Raw genomic sequence first — 18,132 nt, 5'->3', positions numbered from 1 at the left:
ACTACGTGGCTGGGCAATATACTACGTCACTGGGCAATATACTACGTGACTGCAATATACTACGTGGCTGGGCAATATACTTTGTGGTTGGGCAATATATTACGTTGCAGGGCAATATACTACATCACTGGGCAATATACTACGTGGCTGGGCAATATACTATGTGGTTGGGCAATATACTACGTGACTGCAATATACTACGTGGCTTGGCAATATACTACATAGCTGGGCAATATACTACGTGGCTGGGCAATATACTACATGGCTCTGTGCTGTATACTAAGTCACTGGGCAATATACTAAGTCACTGGGCAATATACTACGTGGCTGCGCAATATACTATGTCACTAGGCAATATACTACGTAACTGGGCAATATACTACGTGGCTGCGCAATATACTACGTCACTAGGCAATATATTACGTAACTGGGTAACATACTACGTGGCTGGGCAATATACTAAGTCACTGGGCAATATACTACGTGGTTAAGAAATATACTACGTGGCTGGGCAATATACTACGTGACTGGGCAATATACTACGTGACTGCAATATACTACGTGGCTTGACAATATACTACATGGCTGGGCAATATACTGCGTTACTGGGCAATATACTACGTGGCTCTGTGCTGTATACTACGTCACTGTGCAATATACTACGTGGCTGGGCAATATACTATGTGACTGTGCAGTATACTACGTGGCTGGGCAATCTACTACGTGGACATGCATATTCTAGAATACCCGATGCGTTAGGATCGGGCCACCATCTAGTTATTTATAAATGTAATTGGCTACATAAATCTGTAGTTTGCACAGGAGGGTGGCCCTCAGGTGAAAATCTACAAAAACACCCTTGAGATAACATACCTCAAGAGGAAGGCTGCATTATACAATAAAATTGATCTATTTTGTGTTTTCCATCTATAAACTAGCCAGCAATTTCTCTGCTCCGAGAGAAAAATCTGACCTCCAAAGACAATGAGTAAAGTTGGGACCTAATCATATTTTACAACAACAAGGTCTACTGTTAGATTTAAAGCACCACTCCAGCATTTGTTGTTTTTTATTCAATTCAATTCAATCCCATTGTTTGGAATCTCATTTATGAAAGTGTAATGCATGTAGTGTCATACTCACTGGTCGGCATCTTCACCTATTTTTAGCCCCGCTCCTGTCACTCTGGCGTCATGTAACCCGCTGGATCACTGTGTGTTTCAGAAGTTGCTGTTCTCAATACAAGCTTATGGGACTCGGAACAAGGCTACAGAGCCTCTTTCAGAATCCCCATAGATTTGCATTAAAACATTTTAAAAAGTTATCGCAACTTCAGGCCTAAAGTGCTGTGTGATTTGGCCGGTTACAACTGCAGTCACGTGGTGCCAGAGCGGGGCTAAAAACTGGTGAAGACAGCTACCGGCGAAAGTGTAAATACATGTATTACACTTAAATATGTGATGTCTAACAAAGGGGTAAAAAAAAAAAACGCTGGAGTGGTGCTTTCATTTATTTTATTTTTTTGTGTGGCATTTTTGTTTTGTGTGTGTAATTGTGTGATGTAACTACCATAATGTCTACTGTATCTGTAGTCAGCGAACATAGAATGGCTTATCAGGTTTGATCATAGACATATAGACATTGACTAGAATCAGAGGTCCCCAACTCCAGTCCTCAAGGCCCACCAACAGGTCATGTTTTCAGGATTTCCTTAGTCTTGCCCAGGTAATAATTGCATCACCTGTGCAATGCAAAGGAAATCCTGAAAACATGACCTGTTGGTGGGCCTTGAGGACTGGAGTTGGGGACCTCTGGACTAGATGATCTACCTGTAATTAGTTGTTCCTTTTACCAGCATGCCACCATGACTTTAGCTGATGTTCTTTCTGATCACAGACTGATAGTTGTGTTTATAGCTCATCTCTATCACTTCTACCAGACAAACTTTAATAGTTGAAGTCAATATTTAGTAATACACTTATACACAACTTTTTTGACATATGCTTTTAAACAACCCAGTCAGCAAACATGTCTGTCCATTTTTTAATTATTTTTTTAACCATTTTTATTAAACAAACTTTTCCCATTTTGAAGATTAGATTCAGACACAAAAAGGAAAAATAACTTCATACAAGTCAGTCACAATGTAACAGGAAAGTACATTAGGGTAACATAACCTTTCTCTTCCAAATCCTATTTAAAAAGAAAATGAGGCTAACCATATTATCATACAGCCACAAGAATTAGAACCATTAAAAATAAAGGCAACCTGAAATGTCAATTAACGCATACTACATTAAATATATCATTAATTGCTCCTGATAATAGAAGAATCAGTGTATAGGGGCCAAGAATTGATCCATCACTCTATCCCAGAGTAGGATAGAGGATGGTAAACTGGGGATATGTAGCCATTGTAACGCTACTGCCAGCGCCTCTGCATGGTTCCACTTTCCGCTCTATCTAGGGACGCCCTGGCCATGCGGTGTGGTCCCCAGCATTCTCCCTGTCTTCAGCTGTACTGCGCTCTCCCCTGCTCTTAAAGAGACAGTGCGCATGCATAATTAAATTCCCTAGCCAATGGCTGGAAGGCATTTAGTATTAGTGAGCACCTGTGAGATGGCTCCAAGGCAATAGCTGTGAGGCATCTTGTTTAAAAGGCATCTTCCCCAGTAGGGAGGTGCAAAGGAACTCAGTGAATCATTAGTGAGTGAGGTGGTCTCCTAGTGAAGTTATGAGGTTCCCTAGTCCTGGTGTAGCCAGAGTCCTGAACCCGTAGTCCCTGGTTGTTTTGTGGCCAGTCCTGAATCCGTAGTTCCTGGTCGTTGTGTGACCAGTCCTGAACCCAAGAACCCTGGTCCTTGTGCGCCCAGTCCTGAACCCGATGTCCCTGGTCCTAGTGCAGTCAGTGCCTGAACCTCCTCCCTCGGTTTGTGTTAACTTAGTCCCTAAATCAGTATCCTAAACCTGTGTGTCTGAACGTGTGCCTATCTGAGTACCCCGTATATCCGGACTGCTACAACCCCTCTCTGAATCAGTGATGTCTGAGACTCCGTGTTAGTAGCCGTTCTACAGATGATCCTGAACTTAGTAGTTTGAACGGAACACTTGTCCCATCCATGTTTGTGTTCCTGACCTCTCGGGTGAGCAGCTGCAGTACTGGGGTCTGCCTATGAGTGATAACTGGCTGCTATCTGCAGCTAAGCCTGACTCCACCATCAAGAGCTCCAGTGAACACCTGATAGCCGCTTCGCTATGACTCTCCTAGTTCAGCCTAGCCCCAAGGCTCAGTGGGTCCACAAAACCACATGCGCCACCTGTACGCGTAACAGCCATGATCAAAAAATCCTACCATAATTATTCGACGCCCACCAGGGCCGTGGAGTACTCGGAACCGGGTCAGACAGTTCTTTGGGGAAGTCACGGTGCCTTGACCCGACTCCGTGGCCCTGGACGTGCAATAAAAATGGGGGATAGTTTATAGGGGATTAAGTCATGACACCACCCGTGGTGTTCAGCAAGGGATGGCCGACTCTGCGGTTCAGGTTCACTGGGGCTGATGGTGACGCAGCAAAGTTGTTACAGCTTTCCACTGGTAGAGCGGGTCCTAGGGCAGTTATAGGGTAAATTTGATGATGGTAACAGTTGTAGTACTGGGCAGGTGATGCAGTAAATAACTTGGAGGACACAGCAGGGTGCAGTCTTCACACTTTTACTCAGTCTGTTGGTTACAATCACCAGCCAGGGGCTGTGTCCTCTGGGTCCGTGGTCCAGCCAGCTTTTGGGTAATTTGGGTGCACTTTTCCGGAACCCCCTTCTTGTGTAACTTTCCAGGTCGTCTCTCTGCACTGGCCCTTGTCTTCCTGCCCTGCGCTTTAGACACAGTGTCCTAAGCCAGCAGCCTCAGGTCCTGTCAGGCGTCCTCTTGGTCCCCTTTATCCTATGTGGCTGCCTTTTTCGCGATTATGTCTAGATTTGGCCATGGCACATACAGACTCCACAGCCTCCTGTTTGCTAGCTGAGTCCTACAGTCTCTCCACTAGTGTGGGGCCTTTCCCACACTGTGGCCTGGTCCCTCCACCTGACTATGGTCAGTGTGAATTCGGGCGCCACACGTGGATTCTTCACTTCCTTGGCCCCTAGGACACATTCTCTCTGGAGCTCCTCTCAGACACCTCCGTACTCCTCTCTCTCTCTTCCCAACTGACTTACTCCTCACTCTCCTTTCCATGACAACTCTTCACTGCCAACTGTCACTCTACCTCCTCCACCCACACCCTTTACCTAGTTCCTACTCGGGCCTGAGCTGAGACCCTCCCTAAATAGGGGCCGCCCAGATCCCCTGGCCTGGAGTGGTGTGGTGTTGAATGCTAGTGTGTGGGTACCGGATAGTGCCCCCTCCTTACCCGAGAGTGGGATACCACACCTCTGACTGAGGTGCAGTACCTCTGAGGTGACTGGACCCTCAGGGGCGCCACAGTTACGTAATGCATTCCTTTTTATATACCCCTTTCTACACGTAAAATATGGTTATTTAGGTTTTTAGTTCCCCAATAGTATGGGCAGCAGTGTCTAGCAAGTGATAGGCCAACAGCTTCCTCGCATAAAAACCAATATGAAAAAAAAAAAAACGATTAAAGGGCCTAAACGGATTAAATGTGTATTAAAAAGTCTTTATTTGTGTACAACTAGGTGCGTGGTGGCAAAGAAGAGCGTATACCCACATAAAATATATAAATATAAAATTTGAACCAAAGAGGTTCTACTGAACAAGTGTAGTCGCTGGACAAATGCTTGGAACAGAAACAGCATTGATTGGTGTTGGTGTGGTGTCAACCCATACAAAGGTAACACGTATATATCAGAGGATGATGACTAAAAACATACTTCAATAATCATAGGCGTGGATAAAGAGTGAATATTGTGATGTCAATAATTGCACATACCTGGATGCACCGAAACGCATATTAGAGTGAGCGCCACGCAGCCTGCAGGACGTTACATTATCCAGGTATTTCCCCATCCATTATTTTGGACATAGCATCTCAGATACAAGATACTTAGAATGTATAGTGGTGATTTATCATGCACGCCTGATGCATGTGCAATATTATGTTTTATCTAGTTGTTCACAGGTTCAAGGGTATGTGCACTTATTGACATCACAACATTCACTCTTTATCCATGTCTATGGTCATGCATCCAGCTCTGAGTTGCCAAGCGACAGCCTCAAAATCTTAATGATTTAGAGATGATCTGCAAAGAGGAGTGGACCAAAATTCTTCCTGACATGTGCGCAAACCTCATCATCAACTACAAACAGCATCTGACTGCTCTGCTTGCCAACAAGGGTTTTGCCATCAAGTATTAATTCTTGTTTGCCAGAGGGATCAAATACTTGTTTAATTCAAATAGATTTTTATTAAGAATAACATTGTAATTGACATATTACATTCCTTTTTCTTTTCTTATTTCCAATACAAAATTTTCCCCCTTTAAACAACCCCCCTCAGTCCCAACTTCCCCCTCCCCCTCCCAACAAGACAGCTCATAATGCATAACACCTCTATCGTTAAAGCTATAGAGTGATTATTCCCTCAGTTAAGACTGTAAACAACGTCACATTTTCATCAATTTGGAACTTCAATTCACTCAATGCCCATGATACCTCTATCCCATAGCAATCCATGGAGACCACATTTTATTGAACGTTTCAGTTTTCCCTTTTTTCCTATAAAACCCCTTTTCCAGTACCAGGCCTTGCTTCTCATACTGAAGGATTTCTCTTCTTGAAGGCGGTTCCTCCCTGATCCAATTTCGAGGGATCAAATACTTACTTATTTCTCACAGCAAAATGCAAATACATTTATAGAATTTATGCAATGTGATTTTCTGGATTTTATTTTTGATATTCTATCTCTCAATGTTAAAATTAACCTACCCTTAAAATTATAGACTGTTCATGTCTTTGTCAGTGGGCAAACTTACAAAATCAGCAAGGGATGAAATACCTATTTCCCCCACTGTATAAATATATATATACTTGATGGTGGCCCGATTCTAACACATCGGGTATTCTAGAATATGCATGTCCACGTAGTATATTGCCCAGTCACGTCGTATATTGCCCAGTCCCGTAGTATTTTGCCCAGTCACGTAGTATAATGCTCCATGCAGTTATGGCCCCATAGATGCCCCATATAATGCTCCATGCAGTCATGGTCCCATAGATGTCCCATATAATGCTCCATGCAGTTCATTATGGCCCCATAGATGACCCATATAATGCTCCATGCAGTTATCGCCCCATAGATGTCCCATATAATGCTCCATGCAGTTATGGGCCCATAGATGCCCCATATAATGCTCCATACAGTTATGGCCCCATAAATGCCCCATATAATGCTCCATGCAGTTATGGCCCCATAGATGCCCCATATAATGCTCCAGGCAGTTGTGGCTCCATAGATGCCCCATATAATGCTCCATGCAGTTATGGCCCCATAGATGCCCCATTTAATGCTCCATGCAGTTATGGCCCCATAGATGCCCCATTTAATGCTCCATGCAGTTATGGTCCCATAGATGCCCCATATAATACTCCATGCAGTTATGGCCCCATAGATGCCCCATTTAATGCTCCATGCAGTTCTTTATGGCCCCATAGATGCTCCATACAGCATTGTGCCACATGTATTGCTGCTGCTATAAAAAAAAATCACATACTCACCTCTCGTCGCTGCTCCTCAGCGTCCCGTCTCTCCGCACTGACTGTTCAGGCAGAGGGCGGCGCGCACACTAATACGTCATCGCGCCCTCTGACCTGCACAGTCACTGCAAGAGGATGGGAAGACGGAGCGGCGGTTGGAACGCGGACAGGTGAATATGAAATACTCACCTGCTCCTGACGCTGTCCCATGGTACCGCAGCTTCTTCGCGCCTGCGCGAGAAGGACCTGCCATGACGTAACGGTCACATGACCGTGACGTCCTGGCAGGTCCTTCTCGTGCAGGGCCTGTGATGACGTCACGGTCATGTGACCGCGACGTCATCACAGGCCCTGCACGAGAAGGACCTGCCATGACGTCACGGTCATGTGATCGTTACGTCATGGCAGGTCCTTCTCACGCAGGCGCGCAGGGCCTGTGATGACGTTGCGGTCACATGACCGTGACGTCATGGCAGGTCCTTCTCCCATACCATTGTTGGCACCGGAACCTGCCGCTTGCATGGAGAGGTCACCGGAGCGTCGCGAGGAGCAAGAATGGTGAGTATATAATAATTTTTTATTATTTTTACATTAGATCCTTTTACTATTGACGCTGCATAGGCAGCGTCAATAGTAAAAACTTGGTCACACAGGGTTAATAGCGGCGGTAACGGAGTGAGTTACCTGCGGCGTAACGCGATCCGTTATCGCTGGCATTAACCCTGTGTGAGCGGTGACTGCGGGGAGTATGGAGCGGGCACTGACTGCAGGGGAGTAGGGGAGGGACTAATTGGACTGTGGCCGTCGTTGATTGGTCGCGGCAGCCACGACAGGCAGCTGCCGAGACAAATCAGCGAATGAATATCCGTGACAGAAAGAAGGAAAGACAGAAAGACGAAAGTGACCCTTAGACAATTATATAGTAGATATTGGGGTTACCCTTGTATGTTTTGACACCACACCAACACCAATCAATGCTGTTTCTTTTCCTAGTATCTGTTCAAGGGCTACATTTGTTCAGTAGAACCTCTTTGGTTCAAATTTTATATTTATAACTTTTATGTGTGTATACTTTCTTCTTCTTTGCCATCACATATCTATTTGTACACAAATAAAGGCTTTTTAATACACATTTCCTACATTTAGACTCTTTAATCCTTTTTTTCATATTGGTTTTCGTGTTCTTCTGATTGGTCTATCTAATTTGTCTAGAAGTACAAATGCATCACAATGTGAGTGATCCCCTTTAAACATTTCCTATACAAACAACATGTATATTATCTGCACTTTCTTTAGTAGATTTGTTTAACCAGCTTCCTAGCATAGAATAATATGCGCAGAATGCCCAATACGATCTGGGAGTCCAGATCAACTCTCCTCCAGGAGAACCAAAATGCCGATCTTGTGTTCCAGGTGTATTTGAGTATTGTAGATTTGTTTATCTAAATCTAGAATCTCATTCCTAATTGTTAGTTGAGTTCTTACATGGCTTTTGTTGTCAAATAGTAAAATGTCATAATAAAAGGAAAGACTAACTGATCATTTTTTCGAATTGTGCTATTACTTTTTAAAGTGAAAAGTATTTGCCAATTTGAAGACTCAGAAAATGAAGGGATTACAATTGTTACGACTGCATTTTATAGTGACCTGGCTCGCTCCCCCTATTCCTTAGAATGGCCATCTGCTTCACTTTTTCATTGTGCCAAGCTCAATCTAAGCTCCGAGTGCATACTGCCCCATATGTGGATATTGAATACCACAGCAATTTTTTGTATAGATCCAGCCAGCAGAGTTTGGTGTACGTTACCATTTTATTGCGTTTACTTTCTTAATGTCCTCTTTCTTTTTTCTTTTAAGATTGTGATACATCGTGCCAAACATGCTCTTCAGACAACAGATGCTTAAGCTGTGCCAAAGGCAGAATCTTTCACCATGGCAGATGTGTGGCACAGTGTCCAGCGGGGTATTATGCTAACTCTGAAGGAGTGTGTATAGGTAGGAATTATGGTTGTCTACTTCGTACAAATTGTCAAAGAAAGTGGTTCTTTTTTTAAAATACCGTATGTTGAAAGCATTAATACCAAAGAAAAAGTAATTATTGGAAATCTTGCATTCTAAGTTAACATAACCAGACTTTATATAGCAAAGTATAACACACAATAAAGGGTAAATGAACTATAAGAGTTTTTAATAATTGATGTTAATGATCTTACTAACAGAAAAAAAACGGTCCATTGCTGACATTGTCTGCCTGAACCAAAACACAGTGGAACTGCAGTGTTCTCCAATAAAGCTTTCATAGTTTGCAGCAATAGAAACACAATAAAATGGAAACACAATAATCTCTAGACCTTTTAGCAGAATATACTTTGTTCAGTTTCCTTTAATCAGCAAACTGTAGGCCGAGAGGAATGACCTTTAACCTTTTGATTTGTTCTTATTAAAGGGAACTTGACAGTTGATACACGCTGCCCAGTCCTTGGGCAGCACGTATCAGACACTAGCAATGTAGGTTTAAAGCCACATGGGACACTAGTAAGAAAAAGCCTGGTCCCCTAAAATTTCTCCCCTGCCCTCTGCCCTTAAGTGACAGGTCTTCTCCCATACACTCACACAGGGTGAGACCGGTCAGTCATTGGCAGTGGGCAGGAAGAAACCACCAGAGACCCGCCTGTCCAATTAGTTTCCACTGTAGCTTGGCTAATGATGGTTTTAAAACTATGTTTTTCTCTGAAAAGCCACAACGTTTTAGAGTTAATATGGCTGAAATCGTGCTGCCAGTGTCTGATACACGCTGCCCATTGATCGGCCCACTTGTATGTGTTGTGACGTTCCCTTTAATAGGGTTTTCTTCTAATCAGAAAATATTATTACATTGTTTATTTTATTTTCTTGATCTACACCAGTATAACAGGACAATGCAAGTCAAGTTGAAAAGTAAAAAAATAAATTCCCTTGTTAAATCAAAATCTGCAAATGGAGACTTTAAAAATAGGACACAATTCAAGTATGAAATCAAAGAAGAGAAGACCTGGAAAAAAATAATAAAATACCCAGCACCGATTGCACAACAAGAAGAATCCCAAAATGGCACAATCATTAATGATTAATGGTACAGCTCGATGGCAAATAAATAAAGGGGAACTAAAGTGAGAGAAATAAGACATGCATCAAATCCACAAAGCTAGTATTGTCCGAAGAATTGCAAGTAACAAATCCTTAACTTAAAAGTGATAGAACCAAATACTGCTCCTGTTTTTTTTACATAACTAACGGGAAATAACAATGACAAATTGTCAAGAAAAATAGTTTCCTTTCAATTGAGTTCTGAATTGTTAATAACCAAATTCTTAGGAACCCTTATATATTGCGGTACTGTTTCCCAGTTGTGTCCATTTGTAGACTTGTGTTTCTGGGAGATATTGGCATTTTAATATGGCATCTACCGTAATTATCTGAACATGCTACAGGGAACAATATGATAACATTTTGTATAAATTAAGGTTCTCTATAAGTTTAGTGCCAGCACATTGATGTATTTCAGCCAGGCAGATAGCCTATATCGGGATTACATAGCAGTAATATTTATCCAGCCAAATTGCTGATTTTCAAGGCATCTCAATTACAGTCAGCTTGTTATATTTCTGGTGGAAAAGTGGCAAGGAGAAATCAAGTCGGTAGAGATATGATTGTGAATGACAAGCAATAAACAGCAGCCATTACCACTAATGTAATGTCATCTATCACAATGTAAGTGACAATGTGCAGTTAGGAGAACGGCAAGAGTGACATGAAAAGATTTTCAGTGCAGAACTTAATGTTCCAGCCTTGTAAATGTGTACAGCGATATTCTTTGGGATACACAATGCAGGATGCTTAGAAATGAGATTTGTGCCAATACCTGATTAGTGGAATCCTCGTCTGTTACACTGGGACACTGAATATTGGCTAATGCCCATATTGTAACTGGAGGTGGATGTGGCCATGTTAACAGAGCAGGTCATTTCCAGTTGCCGAGCTCCCTGCAGGGGTATTAAAAGAAATGTTTCCCATTAGTTACAGATCTATTCTCCTCCAACCTGGTCCTTTGTGTCCATATCTTGTATATATATTTCACATATTGGAATAATTGAAGTCTATGTCTTACTTTAACATAGTTCTTCAGCTTCCTATACTTTCAGACGTGGGAATTGAATTGTGATGGACAGGAATGTTGTTTCATCCATGAAGCATCTGGTGTTTTATTCTTTGTTTCCTCAGCTTGTCACAAAGATTGTGCATCATGTTCCGGACCACTGGCCAACCAGTGCACATCTTGCTCACCTCCGCTGGCCTTGCTGAAAGGACAATGCATCAGTAACTGCGGCATAAGATATTATTTTGAGGAAAATCACTGCAATGGTATTTAATTCTTTTTGGATGTACAGTATATTTGTTTATGCAGTAATTTAAGACAATATTTTTTTTTACCCTATGAGAGCCCAGTGTCCAATTAAATGTCTCACTACTGGGAATTGATACAATCATTTCAGCTTTAATTCAGTGAATGTTTCCATTTAATACAGCAAGAAAAGTCAATCTTCAATCTTAGAACATGTTTTATTATATTAATGTAAATGTTAAAAAAGTAGAAATGACCCTTTGTGATGTCAGCAAAAACTATTACAAATTATATTCCCTTAAACAGACAACAAATCCAAGTTGGCCTGCAATTTATCTGAACGCTGCATATTTGACCATTCTAACCCCTGGCAATAAGCTGCTAAGCCATAACTGGCAGTATATCTTTTAATAGAATTCTAAAATGACATCCCAACCATGTAATGCATAGGTTGGTCGGGGACTATTATGATATGTGCGCACATTGAGTATTTGCTTGCAGAAATTTCTGCAAGATTTCTGCATCACTTTACAGTAAAAACGTGCATTTTGCCGCAGTTTTGTATGTGTTTTTTGGGTGCCCTTTTGCATGCGTTTTTGTGCAGCAATGAAGGGTTTTCTTTTAGCTAAAAAAATACTTTAAAAAAAAAAAAAAAGTTTTGCGATGTAATCTCTTGGTTCAATACCACCTTTTTTATTCTGATGCAGTGTGGCATCAGGGTAATGTGATTAGGGCTTGGTGTCAGCAGCTGTCATTGACACCAAGCCCTAGGTTTGGTAATGAAAAGGTGTCAGCCAAACAACCTCATTACTAAGCCAGTAGGTCAACAAAAACACACATACCCACATTGTAACCAGCCTATGTAGGAGCATTAACAGAATGAACCTACATAGGCTGTAACCAAGCAGCAACTGTTAAAGGGAACCTGTCCCCCCGAAAATCGCGGGTGAGGTAAGCCCACCGGCATCAGGGGCTTATCTGCAGCATTCTGTAATTCTGTAGATAAGCCCCCGATGTTACCTGAAAAAGGAGAAAAAGATGTTCTATTATACTCACCCAGGGGCGGTCCCGCTGCTGGTCCGGTCGGATGGGCGTCTCCGGTCCGCTCCGGCGCCTCCCATCTTCATTACAAGACGTCCTCTTCTGATCTTCAGCCACGGCTCCGCCGCAGGCGTACTTTGCTGTGCCCTCTTGAGGGCAGAGGATAGTACTGCAGTGCGCAGGCGCCGGAAAGGTCAGAGGCCCGGCGCCTGCGCACTGCAGTACTTTGTCTCCCCTCAACAGGGCAGAGCAAAGTACGCCTGCACCGGAGCCGTGGCTGAAGATCAGAAGAGGACGTCTTGTAATGAAGATGGGAGGTGCCGGAGCGGACCAGAGACACCCATTTGACCTGACCAGCAGTAGGACCGCCCCTGGGTGAGTATAATATAACGTCTTTTTCTCCTTTTTCAGGTAACATCGGGGGCTTATCTACAGCGTTTCAGAATGCTGCAGATAAGCCCCTGATGCCGGTGGGCTTACCTCACCCGCGATTTTCGGGGTGACAGGTTCCCTTTAATTTAACCTTCATCCGGCTGAGTAGGTACAATTGTAACTATTCCGTTTTAAAATTGCAATAACTTTTTTTTTCGAAAAGCCGTAGAGGGCTGAAATTTCATCACAGAATATATTGGCCAAATTTCAATAAAATATATATGAAGGTACAATTATACCTCTGCAGCCTGTTAACGTTGTAAAATTATGTAGCCTGACGAAGGTTAAAAAATGTAAAAAAAAAAAAACGGGAAAAAAAATTGTGTGGGCTCCGGCATAATTTTAATCACCAACAGCGGGAAACCTGGAATGCTGAGGGATGATGTTAATATTCTGGGAAGGAGCCAATAGCCATAAAGTTTCTAAGGCTATTAATATCAGCTCATACCTGTATACTTAACCATTACTGACTAGTTTACAGGGGAACCCCAGACAAAATTGATATAGGGTCCCCCTATAAAATCTAATCAGCAAAGGCTAGACAGACAACTGTTTCAGCTTGATATTAATAGCCTTGGAAAGGGGCCATGGATATTGCCTCCTCCCAGCCTAAAAGCATCAGCTCTCAGCTGCCCCAGAAAAAGCGCATCTATGAGATTAGCCTTGCTCTTCCCACTTGCCCTGTAGTGGTGGAAAGTGGGGTTATGGTTTGGGGGTGGGTTGATGTCACCTTTGTATTGTCAGGTGAAATCAAGCCCACTGGTTAGTAATGGAGAGGTGTCAATAAGGCACCCCTTTACTACATAGTGATACTATAAAAAGACACATACACCCAGAATAGAGTCCTTTAATTGAAATAATGACACCGACTCCTTTATTGAATCTAAATTAAACCATACTTACCAAACACCTAATCCACTGAAGCCAATGTCTCCTGCAACAAAAATAAAATTAAAAATAAGAAAACACAATATTCTTCACCTGTCCGCAGAGAAGATAATTGATAATGTCCCACAACAATCCTGATGACTTTGAAAGCAGTCACTGATGTAACTGAAAATAGAAACAATTAGAGTTCATCATCTGATAAGCTCCAGTGATCTCCCTTACGGCACCACCGCTGCTTGAGAAAATTCTCACACAGCGTTGCTGCTGTAAGTGAGAGCACCAGAGCTCATCAGCTGATGAACTCCAGTGAACTCTCTTACGGCAGCTCAGGGATACACAGCGGGAGCGATTACCTCCTGTCAGTGTATCGCCAGCAGACATTTAGAGCAGTCACATTTCCCGATGGGATTGTTCTACAAGTGAGATCACCATGGGACACTCTAGATTATGTGGACTACGGTGGACAGGTGAGTATATGGTGGTTTATTATTTTTGACTTTTTATAAGAGATTTGGGGATTGGGCTTTAAGTTGAGTATATATTTTTTTTATTTTACTTTTTTTATAGGCGACGAGGATATCAGGGATTTAGTGTTAGGATAGGAGAGTATAATGTGTGTTTTTACTTTTATTTGAATATCTATTTAATTATTTTACATGTTGTTTTTTTTTGTGTGTGTGAGCACAGATGCCAGCTGAGAAGAGACTACTTTTCCCATCAGCAACTCCTGCTATCATTGTTATCAGTAACAGCCGACATAGCCTGATGGGAGAGTAGTGTTATCAGCCCACGCCTGCTAACTATATAAGCATTTTACTGCGGGTCACAGTATCTCTGCGGGGTCACACTGACATCTGACAGCCTGACCCCGCAGCGCTCTGACAGTTTTTACCAGCGTTAGTGTTACCATCGATAAGAACCACTGCCATGTGTGACAGCATGGGAAGCGCCATAGGAAGCCGGTAAAAACGCAAACAAAAACTCAGCAAGTACGCTTTTTTTACCTGCATTTTTGCAGCGGATTTGACTGACTCAATTGAAGTCAATGAGTGAAAAATGCTAAAAACCCTCACAAAGAATTGACATTTTGCAGAAAAAACACACTGCAAATACTCAAGGAAAATTACTGATCATGTGCACAAGACTTAATGATTCTCATTGAATTAGCTTGCATAAAGATTTCATAGCGTTTTTGGCCCATTTCCGCATGGAAAAAACGCAGCAACAATGCACCGTGTGCCCATAGCCTTAGTGTTCCTTCTAAACAGAGGAATCTTAAAAGTAAAGAGATAAAACGGCCCAATTATAAGGCAACAAGCCCAATTGCTGATATAACTCTCTGCAAAAACAGTGACTGATGACCATAACACCTAGTAGGACAATTCCTTTTGAGGACTAGGTTGCAGCTGACAGATCCCAACAGAGTCTGCAAAGTGGAATAGATTTCTCCCTTGTAGTAGTTTACCATGCACATATAGCAATTTTAAAAATACCATCTTTTGCTGCATATTTCATTTTATTTAATTTTAAAAATGCCCCAAAACCACATGTAAAAAATAAACCTGCTAAAGAGCAGCATAGTATGATAACTGTCTACGTCTGTTATTGGCTGTGCACCCATGAAACCCCGTAAGTCAGCAAAAGAGGTACACGCTACTAGAATGGGATGTACTGTCCGAGTCGTTTTGCAAGGGGGTGATAGTCGCAGTATGCGCTTTTCCATCAAGCTTCTCCCTGTACAATTTGATGCAGCAGTTGTATGAAAGTATTATGCAAATATTTTAAGCTGACTCTAGTCAGTACAATTGTGCACAATCGTAAATCTTCCAGATCAGCCTCAACTTTACTGTAGTGTATGTATGTATATATATATATATATATATATATATATGTGTGTGTGTGTGTATATGTGTATATATATATATATATATATATATATATATATATATATATATATATATACATACAGTTGTGGCCAAAAGTATTGACACCTCTGCAATTCTGTCAGATAATACTCCGTTTCTTCCTGAAAATGATTGCAAACACAAATTATTTGTTATTATTATCTTCATTTAATTTGTCTTAAATGAAAATACACAAAAAGAATTGTCCTAAAGCCAAACTGGATATAATTCCACACTAGACATAAAAAAAGGGTGGACAAAAGTATTGGCACTGTTCAAAAAATCATGTGATGCTTCTCTAATTTGTGTAATTAACAGCATCTGTAACTTACCTGTGGCACCTAACAGGTGTTGGCAATAACTAAATCACACTTGGCGCCAGTTGACATGGATTAAAGTTGACTCAACCTCTGTCCTGTGACCTTGTGTGTACCACATTGAGCATGGAGAAAAGAAATAAGACCAAAGAACTGTCTGAGGACTTGAGAAACCAAATTGTGAGGAAGCATGAGCAATCTCAAGGCTACAAGTCCATCTCCAAAGACCTGAATGTTCATGTGTCTACCGTGTTCAGTGTCATCAAGAAATTTAAAGCCCATTGCACTGTGGCTAACCTCCCTAGATGTGGACGGAAAAGAAAAATTTACAAGAGATTTCAACGCAAGATTGTGCAGATGTTGGATAAAGAACCTCGACTAACATCCAAACAAGTTCAAGCAACCCTGCAGTCCGAGGGTACAACAGTGTCAACCCGTACTATCCATCGGCGTCTGAATGAAAAGAGACTGTATGGTAGGAGACCCAGGAAGACCCCACTTCTTACCCCGAGACATAAAAAAGCCAGGCTGGAGTTTGCCAAACCTTAACTGAAAAAGCCTAAAACATTTTGGAAGAATGTTCTCTGGTCAGATGAGACAAAAGTAGAGCTTTTGGGGCAAAGGCATCAACATAGAGTTTACAGGAGAAAAAAAGAGGCATTCAAAGAAAAAGAACACGGTCCCTACAGTCAAACATGGCGGAGGTTTCCTGATGTCTTGGGGTTGCTTTGCTGCCTCTGGCACTGGACTGCTTGACCGTGTGCATGGCATTATGAAGTCTGAAGACTACCAACAAATTTTGCAGCATAACGTAGGGCCCAGTGTGAGAAAGCTGGGTCTCCCTCAGAGGTCATGGGTCTTCCAGCAGGACAGTGACCCAAAACACACTTCAAAAAGCACTAGAAAATGGTTTGAGAGAAAGCACTGGAGACTTCTAAGGTGGCCAGCAATGAGTCCAGACCTGAATCCCATAGAACACCTGTGGAGAGATCTAAAAATGGCAGTTTGGAGAAGGCACCTTCACATATCAGGGACCTGGAGCAGTTTACCAAAGAAGAATGGTCTAAAATTCCAGCAGAGCATTGTAAGAAACTCATCGATGGTTACCGGAAGCGGTTGGTCGCAGTTATTTTAGCTAAAGGTTGTGCAACCAAGTATTAGGCTGAGAGTGCCAATACTTTTGTCTGGCCCATTTTTGGAGTTTTGTGTGAAATGATCTATGTTTTGCTTTTTGCTTCATTCTCTTTTGTGTTTTGTCATTTAAGATAAATTAAATGAAGATAATAATACCAAAGAATTTGTGATTGCAATCATTTTCAGGAAGAAACGGAGTATTATCTGACAGAATTGCGGGGTGTCAATACTTTTGCCCACAACTGTAGCTAAAGAAAAGCAAGACTGCCCAAATTTATTTATTTATTTATTTTTTTTTTTTTTAAAAAGGACAAAATATATTTTTAAAATTCATTGTTTAACTTGCCTCAACTAGCCAAAATATGGTGAGGGAGAATGAAAGCGGTTTAAGAGCTGCATGGTGTGGAAATAGTCCACTTGCTATTAGCCCATACAGCACAAACAAATATTGATCAACAACCCCATTGTTATTATTCATTTGCAGTTAACACCTATTGTCCAATCTAAATAAAATAAAATAAATTGATATATCCCAAAATATCATTGTTATTAAACTGTTTTATAATACATGTGGCGGGTTGGTTCATTCAGTCATAATTGGTTTGATAAATGGTACTTTAAATGAATGTTTTGTGCAGAAGCCAACATTTGGTAATTTCTACTCGGTTAATTCTTCTCTTTTCTCTGCTCTATGTAGAATAATAATAATAATGATCATTTTTATTTATATAGCGCCAACATATTCCGCAGCGCTTTACAAATTATAGAGGGGACTTGTACAGACAATAGACATTACAGCATAACAGAAATACAGTTCAAAACAGATACCAGGAGGAATGAGGGCCCTGCTCGCAAGCTTACAGACTATGAGGAAAAGGGGAGACACGAGAGGTGGATGGTAACAATTGCTTTAGTTATTCGGACCGGCCATAGTGTAAGGCTCGGGTGTTCATGTAAAGCTGCATGAACAAGTTAACTGCCTAAGTATGTAGCAGTACAGACACAGAGGGCTATTAACTGCATAAAGTGTATGAGAACATGTTGCGAGGAACCTGTTGTTTTTTTTTTTTTATATATATATATATATATATACATATATATATATATATATATATATATATATATATATATATATATATATATATATATATATATATATGTATATATATATATATATATATATACATACACATACACATATATACAAAAGTAGGCCACACATGGATAATTAGGTTAATACATTGAGGCGGTAGGCCAGTCTGAACAAGTGAGTTTTTAGGGTACGCTTAAAACTGTGGGGATTGGGGATTAATCGTATTAACCTAG

The 18,132-nt window shown here is 41.4% G+C and overlaps 1 protein-coding gene across 1 annotated transcript in view; it reads left to right on the top strand.

Moving 5' to 3' along the window:
- The window catches only part of FRAS1 (Fraser extracellular matrix complex subunit 1), an 845,787-nt gene that overhangs the window by 526,158 nt on the left and 301,497 nt on the right, over positions 1-18,132 (top strand). Inside the window, exons 16-17 of the mRNA XM_069743201.1 lie at positions 8,567-8,704; positions 10,970-11,110. Of these exons, the coding sequence (XP_069599302.1) occupies positions 8,567-8,704; positions 10,970-11,110 (279 nt within the window). The remainder of the gene's footprint in view (positions 1-8,566; positions 8,705-10,969; positions 11,111-18,132) is intronic.

This window comes from Ranitomeya imitator, chromosome 1, assembly GCF_032444005.1.
Source record: "Ranitomeya imitator isolate aRanImi1 chromosome 1, aRanImi1.pri, whole genome shotgun sequence".
NCBI classification, from domain to species: Eukaryota; Metazoa; Chordata; class Amphibia; order Anura; family Dendrobatidae; genus Ranitomeya; species Ranitomeya imitator.
Note: the sequence above shows the minus strand (reverse complement) of the source record. Positions and strands in the feature narration are given on the sequence as shown.